Source organism: Periophthalmus magnuspinnatus, chromosome 18, assembly GCF_009829125.3.
Source record: "Periophthalmus magnuspinnatus isolate fPerMag1 chromosome 18, fPerMag1.2.pri, whole genome shotgun sequence".
In the NCBI taxonomy this organism is placed as follows: Eukaryota; Metazoa; Chordata; class Actinopteri; order Gobiiformes; family Gobiidae; genus Periophthalmus; species Periophthalmus magnuspinnatus.
Window position 1 is genome coordinate 21,481,709 of NC_047143.1, and position 22,987 is coordinate 21,504,695.

General features: G+C 39.4%; 1 protein-coding gene across 1 annotated transcript in view; it reads right to left on the reverse strand.

Annotated features, from left to right (window-relative positions):
- The window catches only part of LOC117385948 (phospholipid-transporting ATPase ABCA1-like), a 260,381-nt gene extending 238,294 nt beyond the window's left edge, over positions 1-22,087 (reverse strand). The window contains exons 1-2 of the mRNA XM_055229034.1: positions 22,045-22,087; positions 5,055-5,189 (exon numbers count right to left, since the gene is read on the reverse strand). Coding sequence (XP_055085009.1) covers positions 5,055-5,120 — 66 coding nt within the window. The 5' untranslated portion in view covers positions 5,121-5,189; positions 22,045-22,087. The remainder of the gene's footprint in view (positions 1-5,054; positions 5,190-22,044) is intronic.
- Positions 22,088-22,987: the final 900 nt, after the last annotated feature.

Below are 22,987 nucleotides of genomic sequence, written 5' to 3' on the forward strand. Positions count from 1 at the left end.
ATGAGTTATTACAATGCAAGGACTGGTCTTTGCTTGACTTTTTGTACAGCCTCAAAGCCCTGGTGACTAACCTCAACTAACCTTGCCTGCTGTTATGAATACTTGTTCAAACTCATGTCTTGAACGGAGCGACCAATTAACATGCTGCAAATGAATCGCAAACCTTTGGCTAGTTTTACACAATAAAGACAAAACAGTGTAAATGCTTCTTTAAAGCTGCAGGATGTTGGTGCTTTTGTAATGTGATAAATATGGAAAAAATAGGTTGTGGGTTTTTTTTTTTTTGTCCTTTTACCTTGACAATTTTGGGGTTTTACAGAAGAAAATGCCAATCACTTACTAATCTATGTTATATTCTTGGCCTGTCAGGTTTCGTAGTGCTAGTCTAGATCTGTGCTGCAGAATTTGATCGTTTAAAATCAAGAAAACCGACTATGGCACCCTGCTGAAAACGATGTATTTAGTCAGTGAGGTGTAAATTTCCAAAATCATACAACATATTTCAAAGAACCTATACAGGAATTTGAATAATTTTTGAAACTTCTCCAGTGCATTTGTCAAAGAGAATGCGGTTCCACAGAGAGCTGGAATTATCATAATGTATTCCGATGAAAAGGAATGAGAAGAGGAAGGCACACATGAGGAAGACTAGCTCAGTGTGTCTCCCTCCTCCCCTGGCATTTGCCATCGGACAGAGGCGTCTTTGTGAACAGATAATCTCCTCCTGTGGAATTATGGGAAATACTGGACCATAAAATCTGCTTCATGCCTGTTATAAAATGTTAAAATGCTTGGTGAAGCATTGGTGTAATTGGTCATTAACCTCCATGAGCCCTCCGCAACTACAATTGTCCTTGTCCAACTCTCGCTGCTTTAGTTTAATGACAATATTTCAGATTGGGATATAAGTAACATGCTGAGTGCCCTATTCACACATCATGTTCTGGAAATATGTGCATGTCTTTGGGAAAAATGTGAATACATGTTATATTATGTTATTTTTACAGTGCATATGTCAAATGGGTATTAACAGACACTGTATAAATTATCTATAAAGCGTTTTATTGAAAGGTGCACGATGCATTTTTTTTTTTTTCCCCCCGACTGGAGGGTCTGCTACTTGCTTATATCTATGGAGCTGTTACTGCTTTGCCTAGAATGTTCCACAGTTTCATAGTAAACTTTTCTATCTCCATAAAAACTAACGGGCAAATGTACAGGTTAGATTTGTGTAGAGGTGACCCCACTCACAGTAAAAATGCTTCTAAATGTAAGAATAAATACAACTAACTAAAACTAAATGTGATACTGCGGAGTATTCCAGGCAAAGCAAGTACATCTCCATGGAAACAAGCAAGTGGCATACCCTTCACCAGAAAAGTGAAATAGTGCACCTTCAAAGTAATGCTATTGCAAAGTGACTGACCACAGATGATTTCTACCAATCAATCAATCAATCGATCAGGCTTTATCTCAGACTAGAGGGTACATATAACACATTAAAAAACAGACAAATATAACAATAATAATATTCTATAGTCTATATAAGGAGTCCCTCCAGTGCCTCCAGAGTTCAGAGGTGTACCTGACACTGCTCTGCTCAGGCATTATTAAAACGTTTATAATTACATTTTGTGAGCCCTCAAGGCGCTTCATAAACTTGTACACAAAGTTCCTCATAACGGTATTCAATGTAGGGACATTATTCTGCACAAACAGCAAACTGGCACTGGGCCATCAAGGGACTTCCAGTAAAATACAAAGTGCATCATGATATGCAACCTGCAGCTTCTTGAGTTTACTCTTACTGTAACTGCACCACAGGACGGCAGTATAGAGAATTGTGCAGTAAGATTTCAACAGAGTTATTTTTGCTACAATTTGCAGTACTGCCTCTGAATGTCATCATCATTATAAAAGGAAAATAAAGCTGCAAGCAGTCCTCGCCCGTGTTGGGCAGGAATTTTTGAAAAATTTGTGTCACTCTGTAGGGGGCACTAGCATGACCAGTTCCATTCTTTCACAGGTTTCGAATGGATTTGAATTTAAGGAAAATTTGTCTTCGTATGTGCAAATTTTGTGCATTGTAAATTTATATATTTTTATCAAATTTTGCAGCTGTGCCACACAAAGACTGTAAGACATGTACAAAATATGTGACAACTTCTGATGCTCTAATTGCTCTAGATCATTTTCACCAAATTTCAGACTATTCCGAGAAACCCCAAGGAGAAATTTGTAAAAGTATTATGCATTAAAAACCTGAGAATTTGTCACATTTGGTGATTTTACCATTGAAATAACATGGGAAGTTTCTGTCATCACCACGCAGTAAAAATATGGCATGGGCCATGGGTGACTGGATAAGTTGGCAGCTCTGACAATTATAGACCTATAGCTCTGGCCAGCATAGTGTAAAAAAATATTGAATGAATTCTGCTGGACAGGATCTCACAACTTATTAAATCCACAGACAATCAGTTTGAGGTTAAGGCTTTGCTCGGCACAGACATGTGTGTATATGCTCTATAAGAGAATATTGATTGTACTCCTTGAAGTACAGGAGACAGAATTAATCCTTTTTTTTTCATGTTTTTTAGATGGGTCCAAAGCATTCCACAGGGTGAATCACTGCTTATCTATGAAGCTGATTCAGAAAGGTGTACCCAAATATACTGTGCATATTTGAATCTTTCTGTCCCATTTAGAGTCATCAATGTGGTCAGACAGGGAGGAATCTTGTCCCCAGTTTTATTCAATTTGTATCCAGATGAACTGTCAACAAAGCTCAAAGCATGTAAAACTGGCTGTGTGGCTGGAAATCTTGTCCTGAATCATTTAATGCAGAAGACTTGGTTGTTTTTGGTCCGAGCACCGCTGGTCTACAGCAGCTACTCCACATCTGTTCAGCTTATGGTGTGGAGCATATTAAGTATAACGCAACTAAGAGTAGGACCATGATCTGTAGGACCAAAGAGGATAAGCACATGAGATATCCAAGTTTTTGCATGTCTAATGTTGTGTTGAGGGTTACAACAAAAATTAAATATCTTTGGCTTATCATCACTCTGGACATGGCAGATGATGATGATGATAGCGCAGGATGTTGTTGCTCAAGCTAATACTCTTATGTTCAAGTTTGGTTCATGTTCTGATGATGTAAAGTTGATGTTGTTTAAATCATATCGTACACCACTATACACTGCCCACCTCTGGACTTATTATAAAAAAGCCAGTCTCCAAAGGCTGTAGGTGGATTATAGTGACAGTTTACTGGTGCTCCTGAGGCCATGATGGACTAGTGCGACTGAGATGTTTGTCACTGCACGAGTCAACACTTTGCAAACTGTACTAAGAACTTTAATGTACAGTTTTATTTGCAGACTGAATAAGTCAGAAAATTAAATAATACTGTCACTCATAAACATCAGATTCAGAGCAATCCACTATCAGTCCAAGATGTGGAGACACTGGTGTGGTTGTGTTTACTGTTTGTATTGTCATTGTCCTTGATTGTTTTAAAAATGGTCTATGAGTCCAGAATAAAGATGAATTTAATTTACTTTTTTGATCAGGATGTCAAAATTAAATTTTGTGCTAAATTTTATTATTTCCAATTTTTTGAAAATTGGAAATTCCCAGAAATTAGAGAAGCACAAGTTTGAATTTTGAGCACATTTTTGTGAGTTTGGCCTAAATGTAAGATGAAAACTTATTGACTGTATGTTTAAGTTAAAAAGTCAGCCTGTAAGAAAATTTGACTTCTGCAACAGTAACAAGGTTTTGCATCTTCAGTATGACGAGTTTTTCTATAATGTTGCAAAGTTCAAATAATAACAGAAAAAAGTTATTCCAAGAGATTAGATGTTTTCTTTCCTCAGAGCTAGTGTATTTCTTTCCTTTGGCAACACAAAACTGATCTTTAGTCCTCCTGACCTCTGCACAAAAACAAGTGGTTGTGTTTGAGCCCTGTCATCTCTGAATGAAGAACACAGTGTGGATTCACAATAGCTCCCAAAGTGCCATAGACTCAGTGGAAAAGTGCTGCCAGCACTGGGTGTGACTATTATCCAGTCATGTGACCTCACTCACAGCAAGTGAAACCTCCAGTAACATCATGGGAGGCTCATGTCTTTTTGGGCAAATATGGGCAATATTGAACACTGAAGGCCAGGTTAAGGCTTTGGGGACTTGATTTGCACACCGCAGAAGGAGGTATTTAAATTGGTATAATTCGTCTGTAGCTTGCACAAACCCTTTGGTACTTTGCTAATATCCACATGCATTTTATTTCAAGTGTCTATGGCTTTAGAATGGATTTTTTCAGATGGCGAAGCAGGGGTAGGTCAAGACCAAATTCAAGTTTCAAAGGGATACAAAAGTGTCATCATTTAACATGCCTCAAATGAGGGTGCAAATATTATTAAATGAGGTTATAATTTAACATTTTGCACCCCTGTAGACTATGGCCTGCAGCGACGTGAAACTGGGGTGGATCACCCAAGCGGAGCCAATCAGAGCACGGCTTTGTGCTCTAATGTCTTATTAGCTGCAGACAGCTCACAGCAGTCTCATTTTATCACAGATGCTGCTTTTATAATATACTCTTTGGGGGAAAACATAAAATGTACTCATTTACAAAAAAAAAGTTGAGTACCCCAGCTTTAAGTAATGTCAATGTGGCAGAAAATGCAGTATTTGTCCTTCAGAGTAAACATTTACATTGGTTCCCATCTGCTCTTATTAGGCCTGAAAACAGGCTTTGTTAGACGTAAAACCCTGGCTACATGACATAAGCCACACAGGAGACAGATCTGCAGAAATTGGAGGTGACATTTGGAATTGGTCTGCATTAGGCTCAGATCGGTCCCTTTGTCTAGTGGGAGTCTTCGCGGCAGCTTACATCTATAGACAGGCATTTTCGGAGTATATCCCTACCTCTCCCTCCCATGAATAACTTAAGTTGCCCTTGATAATGCCACACAGGGACATAGCCTCATTCTGCAGGTCCAATTTGCCCTTTAGACGTTGCTGACTGGCTGTTGGTGGCGTACCTTCTGTCTCTTCCGTAGAGTGAAGTTCTTCCACAGGAGCAGAGTGAGTTGCGTCGAGAGACCCATTATGGCTGATCCCCAGCAATATCCTGCCAAAGCGTAGCTATGGCAACCCGGCCCACTTAATAACAAAGCCTGGAGGGAATAAAGAAAGGCAGAGTTTGGTTTTAATACAAAGGAGCCATGCATCTTGAAGGGGAGTGCCACTAATCATTCACTTCCTAACCCGGCCTTGGGGCTAGCACCTGTTCTGAAGAATTATTCTCACCTCGCCTCATAGCTCAGCAGGGAAAGGCAGTACAGTCACCACTTTATATTTTAATATTGTAACTATGAGAATGGTTAGGTGGTCTGAAATGTACAAGGTTACACATTTTTAAAAATCCAATATATTTTGTGGAGCATATAGAAAAATAGCATCTTTTTACATCATTTATAATATCAAAGATCGTTTACAAAGAGTATTATTATAAAGTGATATTTCTATAATTTTCTGATATTTAAACCTGAACTAACACATTTAAAGATGCCTTTTAACATGTTTTTTGTTAAATTGGTAAAGTATTGTATGTATAGTTACACAAAAAACAGATTAATTTTGGCCCGCCTGTAGGTGAAGGCACATTACTGATCAAAATATTAGGTTTAAGTTATTTTAAATGTGCCAAAAACTTCACTCTTTCCCTCTTTGTTGTGATGCCGTTTATGGCAACGTCAGCTCTCATTGGGCACCATTTTTTTTAACCCAAAAGTCAGCAGATTCGTTCCTTTCATCAAGTTGTTTTAGATGAATATTGTGATTTAAAATGTACAAATTATAACACAACGATCAATGGGAGTCATGGATTATAATTACATAGCAGGCACACGCACAATAGGTCTTCTTTAACAAACCAGAATATAATAAAGGCATAATTATAGACAAGAGACTTAAATAATTGCTCCCTTTATTTAAGCAACACCGACAATATACAATGCTTTGACAAATCATGTTAAAAATCATGCAAGAACAAACAGACGTAGTACAGAAATGAATACAATCTGTTTAATTTGAGTCAAATGAAAGATCCTCAAACTGGAGTGGGAATACTTATTTTAACTTACTCCAGATACACATGTTTATGTTTATTTCTAGTCAATTTAGAATCCTCATTTTTCCCGTGCAATATAACAACGCATCTTTCATTCCACCCAGTCAGCCATCACTGCATTTAAACCCCATCAGACCAAGAGCCATATTTTTATGAATCAGTTTCCGAGTAAAATAAATGACAAGCGTGTTACTTTTGGCACTAAAATTTTTACAGGCGCTTTTACCAGGCACCGAGCAGAGATTACAGCTCTCCTAAACAAATACATTCACCCTGACATTTTTACACCTCGTCTGCATCAAATCTGACCTTTAGTAAAGACTCCACAGCGCCGCTCAGACGACAAGACACATTCACGTCATACAGATCACTTCTAATAACAGAGAACATACTTTGAACTACGTGGTGCCGAGTGTGTACCGAGTATTTCAAAGTGGTGTCGATATAATTATAGTAAAAATGGTAACGGCTCAGTTTAGATTTGGTTCTGACCTAATATGGATTAAAAAAGGTACTTCGCCTAACAGTTTTTTAAGGCATAGTATTTTTACTCCTATTTGAGTAATATATTATAAAGTATAACACCACTCAGGTCCTCCATTACACAAAAGTGACTCTGGTGACCTTTACATCATGTTAGAATGTTGTGACCTCCTCAAAAACATGCCTGGTGTTATGTTTTGTTTGATTCTCACTTGTTTGAGTAACCTTTTATTATTAGTCTGTCTACATCTCCACAGCTCAAAATGCTCTGTTCCACCTTGTGATGTCATGTAGTCATAGTATTCAAGTTAACAGCCATAGTACCTCTTGCCTTTTGTTTAGTGCAGAATGTAAAATCCAAGGCTGAAATTATCCAAGTGATTCTACTGAAGGTATATAGAGCACTTCCTGTATTACAGCATGACATCACAAGGTGAAACACAGAGTTTTCAGCTTGACAAAAAGTGGTTTGCGTGTTAAATATGTGTGAATGAAACAAAACACAACTCCAGCTAAGTTTTTGATGATGAAACATTATACCATAGATCAGAAAGTAGAGTAATACAGGCCCTTTAAATATTTTGAACATTTGTGTTTTTTCGCACTCAGGGATGATTTGGATTTCTAATTTTTGCAGTCTATCCTTTGATAAATGTTTTCCTTCAAACAACATTAACCTCAATTATAAATCAGATCAGTTGCATCTAGACAATTTATGTTACGACAGTTGTTTGCTCAATTGTTTTACTGTCACTTGAGTAATTTCATGGACCACTACTTTACATCTCTACATGAGTAATATTATTTTGAAGTAACAGTATTATTTTTGCCTGTTCTAACTACTCTACACTAGGAACAGCCATAGAGTGTACACATAAAAACAAATATCTAACTGCGTCCCTAATAGGAAGAGAGCATGGTGCACTTCCGGCTCCATCAACTCTGGCTCCAATTCACCATCTATTTCTTTTTCTTTCTTTCTTTTTATATTTATTTCATTCATTAAAACAAAACAAATCAATGCAGCATATCTGCATACAGTATTTCAGCTTTTGTACAATTATAATAGATGAATGAAAAGGCACAGAAAGAAGCAAAAGCTTATAATATCTGCCCCTTATCAACTCTAACTCTTATTCCTTCCAGTGTATTGCAGGTGTATTGAAAAACTGTCACTGATCTCTCTGTAACTGCCGTTTCCAAGCGGGTCATTTTTGGTCTGAAAGTGTTCGTATTAACTTGCTCTATATAATCCTGTTATTTTTATTTCGCGATTGTGTTCGTAAATCAAGATCAGGCGCCTTCTTTTCCCGAGGCTGCCCCTGCTGATACTCGCGGTCAGTATTAAAGTCAATTCAATTCAAATATGGAACAAGCAAATATAATACATCAAATTACCAAAATGCACAATACATAGCAGTTTTTCATCGGTTACATGAGCTACATTCAAATTGTTGATTATATTTTAAGTTCATTTCAGACTACTCTAAACCACTTGGTCATTGTGCCAGCTGTATTTAAACCATTTTGTACAGTGAAGTGCTCTCTGGTCCGCTGAGGCCTCAGATGGGACTGCGTACAGAGGTGGGGCAGGTACAGATGCACTTTTTCGCCCGAGGGGGTAGGGCCTGACAAATGTGCCACTTTTTAGCACTCCATTTCCTCTCTCTAGGATCCATCTGTACTCTGCATTTTACATTATTTACAGAGCGTTCAAGGATGTTTTGTTTACTGCAGTGGGTAGAATTCAACATTCGACGTCTACATTTCATTCTGAACTTGTTATATAGAACTAGACGATTTTTGGATTTCTGGAAACAAGACTTTTATAGACATATTTACCACATTAGGCAACAGTAGCTCAGTTGGTAGAGTGTGTGTCCGCTATTCGAATGTTAGCGGTTTAAATGCACATCATTGGTTGCGCGGTTACATCCACTGGCCCACAGGTTGGCGGTGCGATTCCAGCTCCCACAGATGAATGCTGTCATTGTGTCGTTGGGCAAGACACTTAAACCACCTCCTCCCCAATGTCTGCATACACTGGTGTATGAACGTGTGTGTGAATGGGTGATAAAGCGCTTCCTAAAGGTGGAAAAGCGCTATATAAAAATGTGACAATTTACCATTATTATAATCAAGATAATGCCCCAAAAACGTATGTTTATTTAGAAAAATATTTTTGTCCATTTAACTTATTCATAAGTGAAGAGTTGTATGATTTTCTTAATAATAAAAAATAAATAAAATTCCATTAATAAAAAGGCCCTGTACCAGACTCCATGTACGCCGTATATTTCAGCTAAATCTGTCTTACCCCAGTCTGCATCTAATTAATTATAGAGCATTTTCCTAGAAGCAGGAAGTGAAAGGTTACCATGCTAGTTGCTGTCAGCTTTACCGTGACCGTTACCTCCGCTCTCGTCTCTGAAAGTTGTGAAAAGCACTTATGAACTTGCGATGAATAATTAGAATGCGCAGAATGCATAAGGTAAGTATGGGATTCACTTTGGAACTGTAAACACTTTAAAATGACCTCGTCAGTTTTTCATGTTTTTAAGACGGGTTGGTACAGCAAAAATAAACTTTTTGGATGAGAGGCTAAATGGCATTCATGAGTTCATCAGTCCACATAGCTGTTTTCACCTTAAAGGACCCATATTACATCATTTTCTGATCTGTTATAATGTTGTTTCCTCCATTCTAACAAGGCTTAAACTGCACAAGAGTCAATTTTGCATCATATAGGACCTTTAAAAGCAGATTCCTATTTACAATTTTGTTGATACATTCTATCTGTTATATTGCTGAAAACCTCAACATCACACCTTAGCTTCATGTTGTCGTAACATTCCAGTTTATAGTAATAAAGTGGCCCAGCTCCTCACATTGGTGCCCTATACACGCGCTAACACTAGACTCCATCTTGTATAATTGAGTATGTGCTGCATTTGTAAACACAGCTTTCAACCCTGTTCTTTTGTTGGGCACCGGAGAGGGACGGCTCCGAAACACCTCCACTCTCCAATCACATCAAGCATGAAGGGTAAACAACATCTCTACTGCAACTCCCCAAACTGCGCCCCCTTAGGCATCTCTCATACTCATTAGAAATTAGTTACAATTGTTTTGAATCGCTAATCAGTTGTAAATATTCTATTTGAGAAAACAGGATTGTATTTTGTCTTAGTCAGGAGTGATTTTGACTTTGATGTTTGTATGACTTTGATGTTCATGTGTTCTAATAAATAAAAAAAAAAGGATAATAAAATATACCTACATATAAATTTGACACAGAACAAAACTGGGATTAAATTGGGACTAAACCTGGAACTGTTTCTGGACTAGACCAGGACTAAACCAGGACTAACAAACCAAGTCATCAGGACTAAACAGTGCTCAAACCAGAGTCAACCACGTAAAGTGCATTATGTAACTTTCACCATCTGCATGTCTCCATTGCTTTGTCTAAAACAGAGGCGTCAAACTCATTTTCTCCGAGGGCCACTTCAACAAAATGGTTGCTCTCAAAGGGCCAGATTTAATTGTAAGACAGTATAAATGTAACTAAATGTAACCAAATGTAATGTAAAATAAACGCAACTACTTTTCAATCTTGTTAATTAACCATTTCTATATTTATTACTTATTCAAGTTACAAATATTTCATATGGATTTGCATAAATATGAAACCATGTCTGTGTAACTGTGAATCTCCTGATAGACTCATATTTTAAGACAGTTATACCTTTTAATTTACCTTGTCACAGGCCACATAAAATGATGTGGCGGGCACATTTGGCCCACAGGCCTTGAGTTTGACACATGTGGTCTAAATTGTTCCAAGGTATGGGATTGAACTTGCCTGCAATTGAATAAATAGCAAGATAGATGCTTTTTTTTATTGCTTAAAAATACCCTGACAAACATGTCTTACTGTAAGCAGGATCTCCTCTATATAAATTTGATTTTAAACTCGACCTCGAAAGTGCCACCTGTCTGTCTCCATGGCGATAGATAAGTTTAAAGCACACCTATTATGCAAAATCGACTTTTTAGAGCCATGTTATAGTTGTTTTTCCCCCTCTCATTTCCCCTCTTAAAGTTGTTTTTGGGGTGATTTGTGGATGTTTGAGCAATCTGTAATGTAATCTCTTATTTCCAAGACGCCATATTGCCAATCAATCCCCGTTTCGTCCTGATTTCATTCTCCAATTTTATCGGTGATATGCAAAGGATTCAGCAGCATATCCATAGGAGGTAGGACGTTTACGGCGACGTCAGCTCCCGTCGGGCACTGCAGTTTTTTTTACACTGACGTTGTTTCTTTTATTAAGTCGTTAAATTGCAAAATGTGCAAATTATAACGAAATGATCCACGGGTGTCATATATTATAGCTATAGAGCAGACACAAGCACAATAGGTCTACTTTAATACCATACAGTGAAACTTTCTACGGCCAAGCAATAACATCTCTACGGAGACGACTGGCAAACCCTCCATCAGTAAAGTTCCATAGCGCACCTTTAAACAAAACATAAAAATCCATAAAGGCGCAAATTGTAAATGTATATTTTAACAAGACCGTATGCTGTAGTCTGTTTATGTGGGTGAGAATGCAGCAAAGGACTGTTTTGCAATTCCACATCTAAAGAAGAAGATAAGAAGTAACAGCAGCGGCTCTGATTAGGATTCGCGTTCAAGTTGGAGGGTATGAAAAAGTAGAATGAACGCGGTCCTCTGGAGAGAGAGCAAATCAGCGAGAAGAACGTTTCCACATCATCTTCATCTACGACCGCGAGGAACAAATTATTCAAGTAACTTCTTTTACTAAAGTGAGTGTATAGTGTGATGCTAAAACTGTGGTTGTGTGATCAAAAGTACTGTATAAAGTCAATGCACTGCACGTCTGAGCACTGATGTTCAACAATCTTGCAAAAAACGTGAATCGATTGTTACAGTTTTAGGCCAAATTAAATGTAAGTCCCCAAATAAAAGACGTAAAGGTGTACTCCATCCATCCATCCATTTTCTTCCGCTTATCCGGGGCCGGGTCGCGGGGGCAGCAGTCTAAGCAGGGACTCCCAGACTTCCCTCACCCCGGACACGTCCTCCAGCTCCTCCGGTGGGACCCCAAGGCGTTCCCAGGCCAGCCGAGAGACATAGTCCCTCCAGCGTGTCCTGGGTCTTCCCCGGGGCCTCCTCCCGGTGGGACATGCCCAGAACACCTCCCTAGGGAGGCGTCCAGGAGGCATCCTGAGCAGATGCCCGAGCCACCTCAGCTGGTTCCTCTCAACGTGTAGGAGCAGCGGCTCTACTCCGAGCTCCTCCCGTGTGACCGAGCTCCTCACCCTATCCCTAAGGGTGCGCCCGGCCACTCTGCGGAGGAAGCCCATTTCAGCCGCTTGTATCCGCGATCTTGTCCTTTCGGTCATTACCCAAAGCTCATGACCATAGGTGAGGGTAGGAACGTAGATTGACCGGTAAATCGAGAGCTTCGCCTTCCGGCTCAGCTCCTTCTTTACCACAACGGACCGATACAGCGACCGCATCACTGCAGACGCTGCACCGATCCGCCTGTCAATCTCACGCTCCATCCTTCCCTCACTCGTGAACAAGACCCCGAGATACTTGAACTCCTCCACTTGGGGCAGAGACTCACCACCCACCCGGAGAGAGCAAACCACCTTTTTCCGGTCGAGAACCATGGCCTCGGATTTGGAGGAGCTGATTCTCATCCCAGCCGCTTCACACTCGGCTGCAAACCGCCCCAGTGCCTGCTGCAGGTCCTGGCCTGAAGAAGCCATCAGGACAACATCATCTGCAAACAGCAGAGATGAAATCCTGTGGTTCCCAAACCAGGCCCCCTCCGGCCCCTGGCTGCGCCTAGAAATTCTGTCCATAAATATAATGAACAGAACCGGTGACAAAGGGCAGCCCTGGCGGAGTCCAACATGCACTGGGAACAGGTCTGACTTACTGCCGGCAATGCGAACACAGCTCCTGCTCCGGTCATACAGGGACCGGACAGCCCTTAGCAAAGAGCCCCGGACCCCATACTCCCAGAGCACCCCCCAAAGGACACCACGAGGGACACGGTCGAATGCCTTCTCCAGATCCACAAAACACATGTGGACTGGTTGGGCATACTCCCATGAGCCCTCGAGGACCCGATGGAGAGTATAGAGCTGGTCCAGTGTTCCACGACCAGGACGAAAACCACACTGCTCCTCCTGAATCCGAGGTTCGACTATCGGTCGGATTCTCCTCTCCAGTACCCTGGAATAGACCTTACCGGGAAGGCTGAGGAGTGTGATTCCCCTGTGATTGGAACACACCCTCCGGTCCCCCTTCTTATACAGAGGGACCACCACCCCGGTCTGCCATTCCACAGGTACTGTCCCCGACCGCCACGCGATGTTGCAGAGACGTGTCAGCCAAGACAGTCCCACAACATCCAGAGACTTGAGGTACTCAGGACGGATCTCATCCACCCCCGGAGCCTTGCCACCGAGGAGCTTGCCAACCACCTCAGTGACTTCAGCCAGGGTGATGGACGAGTCCGCCTCTGGGTCCCCAGTTTCTGCTTCCTCCTCGGAAGACGTGACAGTGGGATTGAGGAGATCCTCAAAGTATTCCTTCCACCGCCCGACAACATCCCCAGTCGAGGTCAGCAGCTCTCCACCCGCACTGTAAACAGTGTTGGTGAAGCACTGCTTTCCCCTCCTGAGGCGTCGGACGGTTTGCCAGAATCTCTTTGAGGCCGTCCGATAGTCCTCCTCCATGGCCTCCCCGAACTCCTCCCAACCCCGAGTTTTTGCCTCTGTGACCGCCCGAGCCGCGGCACGCTTGGCCTGCCGGTACTCATCAGCTGCCTCAGGAGTCCCACGAGCCAACAAGGCTCGATAGGACTCCTTCTTCAGCTTGACGGCATCCCTTACTTCCGGTGTCCACCACCGGGTTCGGGGATTGCCGCCGCGACAAGCACCACAGACCTTACGACCACAGCTACGAGCAGCCGCATCAACAATAGAGGTGGAGAACATGGCCCACTCGGAGTCCATGTCTCCAACCTCCCCCGGGATCAGGGAGAAGCTCTCCCGGAGGTGGGAGTTGAAGACTCCCCTGACGGAGGGCTCCGCCAGACGTTCCCAGCAGACCCTCACAATACGCTTGGGCCTGCCAGGTCTGTCCGGCTTCCTCCTCCGCCAGCGGATCCAACTCACCACCAGGTGGTGATCAGTTGACAGCTCAGCCCCTCTCTTCACCCGAGTGTCCAAGACACGCGGTCGGAGGTCAGATGACACGACAACAAAGTCGATCATCGACCTCCGACCTAGAGTGTCCTGGTGCCACGTGCACCGATGGACACCCTTGTGCTCGAACATGGTGTTTGTTATGGACAAGCTGTGGCTAGCACAGAAGTCCAATAACAAAACACCGCTCGGGTTCAGATCGGGGAGGCCGTTCCTCCCAATCACGCCCCTCCAAGTGTCACTGTCGTTACCCACATGGGCGTTGAAGTCCCCCAGGAGAACAACGGAGTCCCCGGTTGGTGCACTGTCTAGTACCCCTCCCAGGGACTCCAAGAAGGCCGGGTACTCTGCACTGCTGTTTGGCCCGTAGGCCGACACAACAGTGAGAGACCTGTCCCCGACCCGAAGGCGCAGGGACGCGACCCTCTCGTTCACCGGAGTGAACCCCAACACGCAGCGGCTGAGCTGTGGGGCAATGAGCAAGCCCACACCAGCTCGCCGCCGCTCCCCGCGGGCAACGCCAGAGAAATGGAGAGTCCAACCCCTCTCAAGAAGATGGGTTCCAGAGCCCAAGCTGTGTGTGGAGGTGAGGCCGACTATATCTAGCCGGTAACGCTCAACCTCCCGCACAAGCTCAGGCTCCTTCCCCCCCAGCGAGGTGACATTCCATGTCCCCAGAGCTAGTCTCCATGTCCGGAGATCCGGTCGTCGAGGTCCCCGCCTTCGACTGCTACCCGGTAAAGGTGTACTATGGAACTTTTATAGTAGAGTGTTACTTCCCTGTGCTTCTGTATTACATTAAACCAAACTTAAATGGACGTTCTCAAGGTTTTTTCTGCAACAAAAACACATGTAATTGAATAAATGCAGAGTAAATACATTTAATCTCGTAATGTGGACAGTTCCAGGCAACTAATAATATCTTAATTAAAAAAGACATATTATACTTGTGTCTGCTATATAATTATAATATACGATGCTCGTAGATCATTACGGTATAATTTGCACTTTTAAAATAACAATATTGATCTAAAACGACTTAATAAAAGAAACAAATCTGCTGACTTCCACATAAGAAAACTGCAGTGCCCTATGGGAGCTGACGTCGCTGTAAATGTCATCACAACAAAGAGCCGTGGAGCTGTCACACATCTGATGGATAGCTCCAGATCACACTAGTGAGTAGGGGATATATATATATTTTTTTTTCATTTGTATCAACATGACGACACGATGCTCCTGTATCCTACACGTATTACAGGTTAAGAAAATACAGTTTGAGAGGGACGTAAGTACAGAGCAGTGGATATATGTTGGTAACAGTGAAAACGGGAAATGATTGGCAACATGGCGTCTTGAAAATAAGCGATTAAAGATTGCTCAAATCGCTCCAAATACAACTTCGGGTGAGTAAATGGTGAGGAGAAACAACTATAGCATGGTTAAAAGTTCTAAAAAGTCAATTTTTGTATATAGGTATGTGTTTTCACTGTATTTTTTAGCAACAAAAGCACATGTAAATGAATGAATGCAAGTGAAATACATTTAAAGTCATAATGTGGAAAATTCCAGGCAAAGAATATCTTTATTAAAATGAGCAGGTGGCAAACTTCCATTGAGCATCGTTAATTTTACTCAATAAGTAGTAGGTCTTGTGGACAGGACTAACCCCAGTAATTCCACTTAAGTTCCCCTAGTTTTTCCTTGATTTTTCTTTTGGATAAAAGAGTTATCATCAGCTTTTTTTGGCATCATTAATTTCACAGAAAGCCCCAAGAAACTAGTAGCAACAGTGTGTGGAGAGGGAAAGAAAGGGGGAAACTATTGAAAGGACAGAAGTGCTGATGCATGGCTGGCATTTGGGGACTGGGAACAAAACAGTGTATTATTTCAAGCCCGCGGATGATGGAAAGAGATATTCGTCTTACAGTATGGAAGCGGAGGAGAGCAGTGAGAAACCTGCCACCCGCGTTACAAAGGGCTGCTGTATTTGTCTGAAGGGTATAATGCTCCCAGTGCTGCAGCTTTCAATTTGTCTTTTTCCTGTCGGCCCCTCGTCACAAGCCCCTCACCGCGGCAACAGTGGCCCAGCACCCGCTCTACCAACAATATTTATGTTGAGAGCGTGATTCAAACCAGTGGATCTTATACGCTACCAACTGAGCCACTGTCGTCCTTCAACCACACACTGTAAAACTATCTATAGGAGTTAAAGGTCAATTATGTAACTTTTTCACCTGCTTGTCTCCATGGAGATGTCATTGCATTGCCTGGTATGGTCCACAGTATGGCAGCCTTTTCTTTTTTCATTCTATTGTAGTATCTATTGTGTAGTTATGTTTGTGTTGTATGCATCTGTAAAAATGTAATTTCTCCCAAGAGAGACAAAGTTATCCTTGAACCTACAAAATATATAAATAAATAAAAATAAATAAATAAATAAAAATAAATGAATAATAATAATAATACTACATAAATGAATAATAAATAAATAAATGAATAAAAATAATAATAATAATTATTATTATTATTACTATTATTATTATTATTATTTATTTATTTATTATTATTTATTTATTTTTATTATTACTTTTTTTTTGTTTTCAATTTAAAAAACTGTCCAGATTTCTACCAGTTTGGCTTCATACAAAACCTATCCATCCATCTAGCAATCATTTCTTCATGGAGACCAGGTCAGATCCGTGGAGAGCCAAGCCCACTCACACTCGTATTTTAAATTGCCATAAAAAAAACTAAAAAAAACAACACTTGTAATATATGCCAAACTGAGAAATACTCCAGGCAAAGCAACACCATCTTCATGGAAAGAAGCAGGTAACTAATCAAAACTATTACTCTAAAGGGAGATCATCAAAAACGTACTACAAACAACTACTACAAACTAAATTATTCCCAACAAGCTAAAATACCATCTATCATCTCCACTCTGCTGGTGATGGAACACAGAGCAAACAGTGTTTTGACTTGCAAATATTGAAAAGGTTGGGATTGGTATATCTTTTTGTTATTGACAGTTTGGGAATATTTTGATCCTTGGCAACTCAAAAATGCTCTTAAAAATACTGTATATATTGTCACAGTTTATGTATTTTACTGTCAAGTCCTCAGAATGAAAAAGTAATCATTTTAAAGTAAGTTTTGAGGACAGCAGTGTTTTGGGTTTTTTTGTTTTTGTTTTTTTTTACAGTCACTGGGTCGTTTAATGTCCTATCTTTAGAACTCAACTGTATAATATTATTGGGCTGTAAAAATAATGTACATTTCAGGTCATATTTTCGGTGGTTAAAAGGCCAATGCACTTGTAAACTTGTCTTACACAATTGCATTTTACAGTTTTATGATTAAACCTAATGTTTTGAAATAGCTGAAATAACAAATTATGAGACACCCAGAAATAAGATAATATCAAAAACTAAAAACACTGTGTTTTTTCCCCATTATTATTATTATTATTTTTTTTATTTTATTTTTTTATTTTTTTTAATTTAAAGCCAGACAGACAAACCCATGACAGATTTTTAAATACGCTACTGTAGGTCCAAAACACATTAATAACAAAAAATATTGATTGAAATAACAAGACACAAAGACATAATGGGGCAGTTTGTAGACAAAAAATAATAGTAAATAAAATAAACTATGAATGTGTGTGCGTGTTTGTAGCTAAAGCCTGTTGAAGTTGACGAGAAAAGAGAAAGAGCGGGTAAAAAGGGGGACTTGTATATTTATAACTTGTTGATAATGTTTTGAAAAGTTATACTGCACTGTGCTATGTCGTCTTTAAGCTAAAAAAAAGTCAAATTTTTTGTTTTTGAACTTATTAAAACTTGAAGCTACTGTTTTATTCATTCTGCAGCTATGTTTCTATTCGCACAAACCATTTCAGCTGAATACTGTTTTGCGATTATGACCGTTTGTATTTATACATTTTTTTCTGCCTTGGAGCTTAATGTATTCATTTCATCCATCATTCTTTCTGAAAAACGATGCATGGTCTGGTGTGCGTGTTACACTTGTGAGAGTGGCAGGGTCGCGGACCTATAATTACTTATTTGGAAAAGAAATGATGTCATGCTTGAGTTGCCGGGCGATGTGTGGATTTTATGCAGGCACACGCAGTTGTTAGTGTAGCCGACACTTGACGCACTGATGTTAGCTTCGGGGATAGCAAATTACTGAATTTAGACACAGTGGCTCAAGAAATAGTTTCATCACACTTGCTTGGTTATATAAATACTCGGAGTGCACTACACAAATATGGTTTGTTATAGCTGTGTTAGCTTGTTAGGTTTTTTTGTGTATTAGATAACATATGTAGATGAATATTCAACGCTGGGTATATCACAGCATTATATCTAAAACGTCTTAATAACAGAAACGCTTCCATTGACCTTCTGTTCAAAATGGCAGAACCGCCTCTTCATAGTGGCATTTCACTGTAAGCAGCGCATTTTTATTTGTTTTTATTGTTGCAAAAGGGCTATGGGGTAAATGCATAGAAGTGTGCGGAGATAACAGACATTTTCGGTGTGCTTGAGCTTCAAACGCAATCGCAAACTCAATCGAAATTACTGCTGGACACTGCCTTATATTTATCTGAAGGCAGGAGCTAATTACACTGAAACTCAAAATTGGTTACAGTTTCTGTCTGTAAGCTAGGTCTATTGTGTGCACTGTGCCTGAGTCCTACTTAGCATAGTCTTTCAGGGCCCCAATGAGTGATTTCACACCTATTAGCTTCTTGGCCAACCCTATTGTTTTCTTTCTTTTGTTTTGGTCTGATGATGGAGTTATAGATAGGGCATAGATGATGTCTGAAACCTCCATTTTCTTTGAACAGAAAGAGGGTCCTCAGACATCATCTATGCATCTATAACTCCATGGATAAGCAGCGAAACATCTTCACTCCTACAACGTTTTGTCCAGTTGAGAGATTTTATATTTATCTTTTGCTATGCTCTTGATGAGGTCTCTTTTAAATATGTCCATTTTAAATTTGAAATGGGAATTGTCAAGAAACAGACAATGTATCAATGTACAATCCTTACTCGGCTGCAGATTTACTCCTCTTTTTATCTACATCCAAAATCAGTGAGGAGGTAATAGTCTGATTTTTCTCTGTTACCAGTTACGCTATTAGTACGTTTGACTGCAGAGGCACCCAGCACTAAACACAAGAGCCCAAGCTTCACAAAGTGGATGGTTTAAATGGTTCAAAAACAGCTTCAGTTTTAATTTGGGGTAATTTTAATTTTAGTCAGTCAAGGGAAAATCAGACAGAATTAGTAAAATAGACACACAAGTTTAAGGTTATTGTTAAGACTCTTTTTTAGAGCTCCAGAAATTGGTGGGGATATGCAGTAGTAGGCCTGTTACGATAATCACTATATCGACTTATCGTTCAGTATATCAAAGTTGGAACAATATTTTGGGGTCAATATTTATCATGTGTACATTTTCTTTGCATTATTGGGAAATTTTAGGTATTTTTTTTGCTATATAAGATTTAAGCCATAAAAATGTTGAATTAATAATTTCAATGACTTATTACAGATGCAAACTAAGTACTAAAGTGTTTCATTTTGCCATTTATTTATTGCAGCTCTTACTTTTTATTTGTTTATTTATTTATTTTTTGTAGTATTTTTTATTTTTATATTTTTTAATTTTTTATAGTATTTTATTTTATTTTTTCATACTGTAAGATGAATATTTATTTATTTATTTTATTTTATTTATTTTTTTTTACAATATTGTAGATTTAGAACAGTTTTTGTGGTTTAAATCTGTTCTTGGATTTTTCTGTCAGTGGCATAAATTACTTTCAGTATTACCATTTATCATCTATATTTACTTGTAATGCATATTTCCTTGCAATGTATCGAACTTAAACATGTGTTATGTGTCATGACAGGCCTTATGTATAGACCCTTCTATTGCATTTTTATATCGGAGAGTTAGCCTTAGCTTGCAAACATTGTAAACTATGTAAAACCTGACGACCACTTAACCACAAAAGCTACATCTGAGCGTCGATAGATGAACATAACAGCATGCAGTGTTAAGTGTAGTTTGCTGATGACGCGTTTACAGCCAAAATTAGCCTAAATTCTAACAACTGCATTAAAAAAACGCTGAACAGTATAGCACCAAATGTGGGCCACAACAGTTTAACAGTGACATTTTCGATTCCTTTCATAAACCACCCCAAATCTGCACATCTAGCAAGATTCTGAGCTTCCCATTATGAGATCATCTTTAGATATAAATCACAAATATAAACCATTTCTGTCCTAGATTTTCCATGTAAATTTCCAATCGCTACACTTTTTATTTCATCAAATTGTGTGATATTTTTGTTACACAGCAATACAATTATCCAGCAAAATTAGTGAAGGGCACAGTGGAGTATAATATAAAAAATCTAACTTCTGCTCAAATTATCTTCAATCAGCGCTCTTCAAAGGCCTTTTTAAATTGTTCTGTCTTTTTCAACTTCCCCGTCTAATCACAAACAGCCGCGTATTCACCGAGCTATCACCTAGTATTAAATCAGTCATCCCAGGTAATTAGATTTAGAAAAATAATACTTAAGCTGCTGGGCTACCGCAGGCGTCCTGTCAATCACTTTTAGCAGCTAATTCTCCCTTCATTAAAAACAAATGAATTATCAAATGAATATGATTAATAAAAAGTGATAGGATGAACGCTAACACTTTATCAAGCATTACCAGGTGTCATTCAAAATATAACATTATCAGAGTACACAATACATGTGGCATACAGGCTGATGGGAGAGTTTCATTGCGTTTATAAAAGCTTCACTTTGGTAAATCATTAGCGGAGACTTAGCGTTTCCAAGCAGAGGTCAAAGTTCAGGGTGCCCTTGACTCATCAGAAACACAAGAATATATGCAACTATGAATAAGCATTTTTTATGTACAGAAGGTGGTAGTGGAAGCTTTGTTGTAAATTTTAAATGTTTCGTTGAATCTGAATATTAGTTAATATTAACATTAATGAATTAATTAATTAATATTAACATTACTGAATTATTAGCCACACATGTTTTTCTTTTTTCACACCTAAAATAATTTATATTAAAAGTGAATAGATTCTGAGGAAATAGTAAAAGCACATTTTTATTTCTTTATTTTTATTTTATTTTTTACTTTTCTTTTTGGATAGTGGAAGAGAAATAAACATTTTTACTTCTTCTTATTATTATTATTGCAGTAGCTTAGTTGTTTTCTTATTTCTTATTCTTTTATTTTTTTTCTTTTTTCTTTTATTATTTATTTGTCTATTACTAGACAAATTTTGTCTACTTTGACAATGTTTAAATCCAGGCTCAAAACAGTTCTGTTTGACTGTGCATATGACTGAAAGGTTTATATTCTGCACTCTTCTGTTTTAATGTTAATTGTTGTGATGATTATTTGTGATTATTTAAGTTTTGATTTGTGTGATTTTAATGTCTTTCCTATTCTGTAAAGCTCTTTGAATTACTTTGTGTACGAATTGCACTGTACATATAAATTTCCCTTGCCTTGCCTAATTATTTATAAAGGGACAGCACATTTACATTTAAAAAATGTATATATGCGAGGATTATAGCCAACGTGGCTGATTTCCATCTTCAGTCCCTCGACAGATTGATGTCAAACAGGACAGTGACAATCACACAAAAGAAAATGTAACACACCAGCAAAATCACTATACACACAAAACACTCACTATACACACAACACACTCACTGTATACATAACACACTCACAGTACAAACAACACACTCGCAATACACACAACACACTTCCTCACATATTTGACCCGGGCATAACCGCTGTTAATTTTAAAGCTTTTCAAAATGCTGTCTGTGAGCAGACGTGTGTTCCACAAGTGACATAATAACTTTAAAATGTAAACCTGCACTAGACTCAATTTTGAACCTTCACCCACTAACTTGAAATAATTAACAGCATTTCCCATTACCTAAGAGCGACTAGGACATCCTAACCGGGAGCAGGAGTTAGCGTCTGGAAGTAATCGCACACCACAATAACAACATCAGCAGAAAGAGCACATCACACACGCACACACATCTTGTCTATGAGATTAAACTATCAAAAACGACCTACCTGTTAGCTGTCAGCACATCTTTACTGCAGATTTACCTGTCCCCTGCCTCTGTTACACCTGTCCCTGTCCGCCGCTTCTGCCTTTTACCTGGAGTCATAAAACATGTAAATAGCCCCAGATGAGCCTATGGTAGCGACTGTAGCTACAGCAATAGGCCGGCCGGGAGCACGAGAGGTGTAACTTACACAATGTGGAAGACAGCGGGCACATGTCCCAGTCACCTGACCTGGGTGAGAGCATTGACCTACAACGTACTGGTTTGGTTTTGCATTTGTTTGGACTGTGTAGACATGTATTAAGGTTAATGTGGGAAACTAATTTGCAAAGGAGGCCTATAACACCAGAGACACCTTTTTATAATACAACTTGTGGAAAGTACTAAATGCAATATTGTATAACAAATATCTTAAAATGTTTTGTTATTACTTGCATTTTTTTTGTGTTTTTTTTTGTTTTTGTTTTTAGTTTGCTAGTAGTAGTAGTAGTAGTAGTAGTAGTAAAAGTAGTAGTAGTAGTCTAGAAGTAGTAGTATAGGAAGTATTTCTAACTACACCATCCTTTTCCCCAAACAAAATAAAAACAAAGACAAAAGTATTACATAACAAGACATTTGGAGTGATAATCCAGTCCTTATAGTTCTTATATTTTTACTTCAAAAGCTGCCTATAATACACTCCGGATTATTTACTTAGATTTAAATGATCCCTAAATGTTTTGTAGTGATTTGCACAGTAGCTAGCTCACTGCGTCTCAAACATCGATGTGTAATAAGAACTGTGTAAGACATCCCCCTTCTGTCCCAGGGCGAGATCAACGAAAGGCCGCTCCATAGGTACTGTAGCTCCCAGGAGTTTGGGTCCAGAAAGGATTCACTCATAGAGCACAATGTATTTTTTAGGAATTCAAACAATCCGTGTTCGGCTGACAGGGCATCAGCAACTC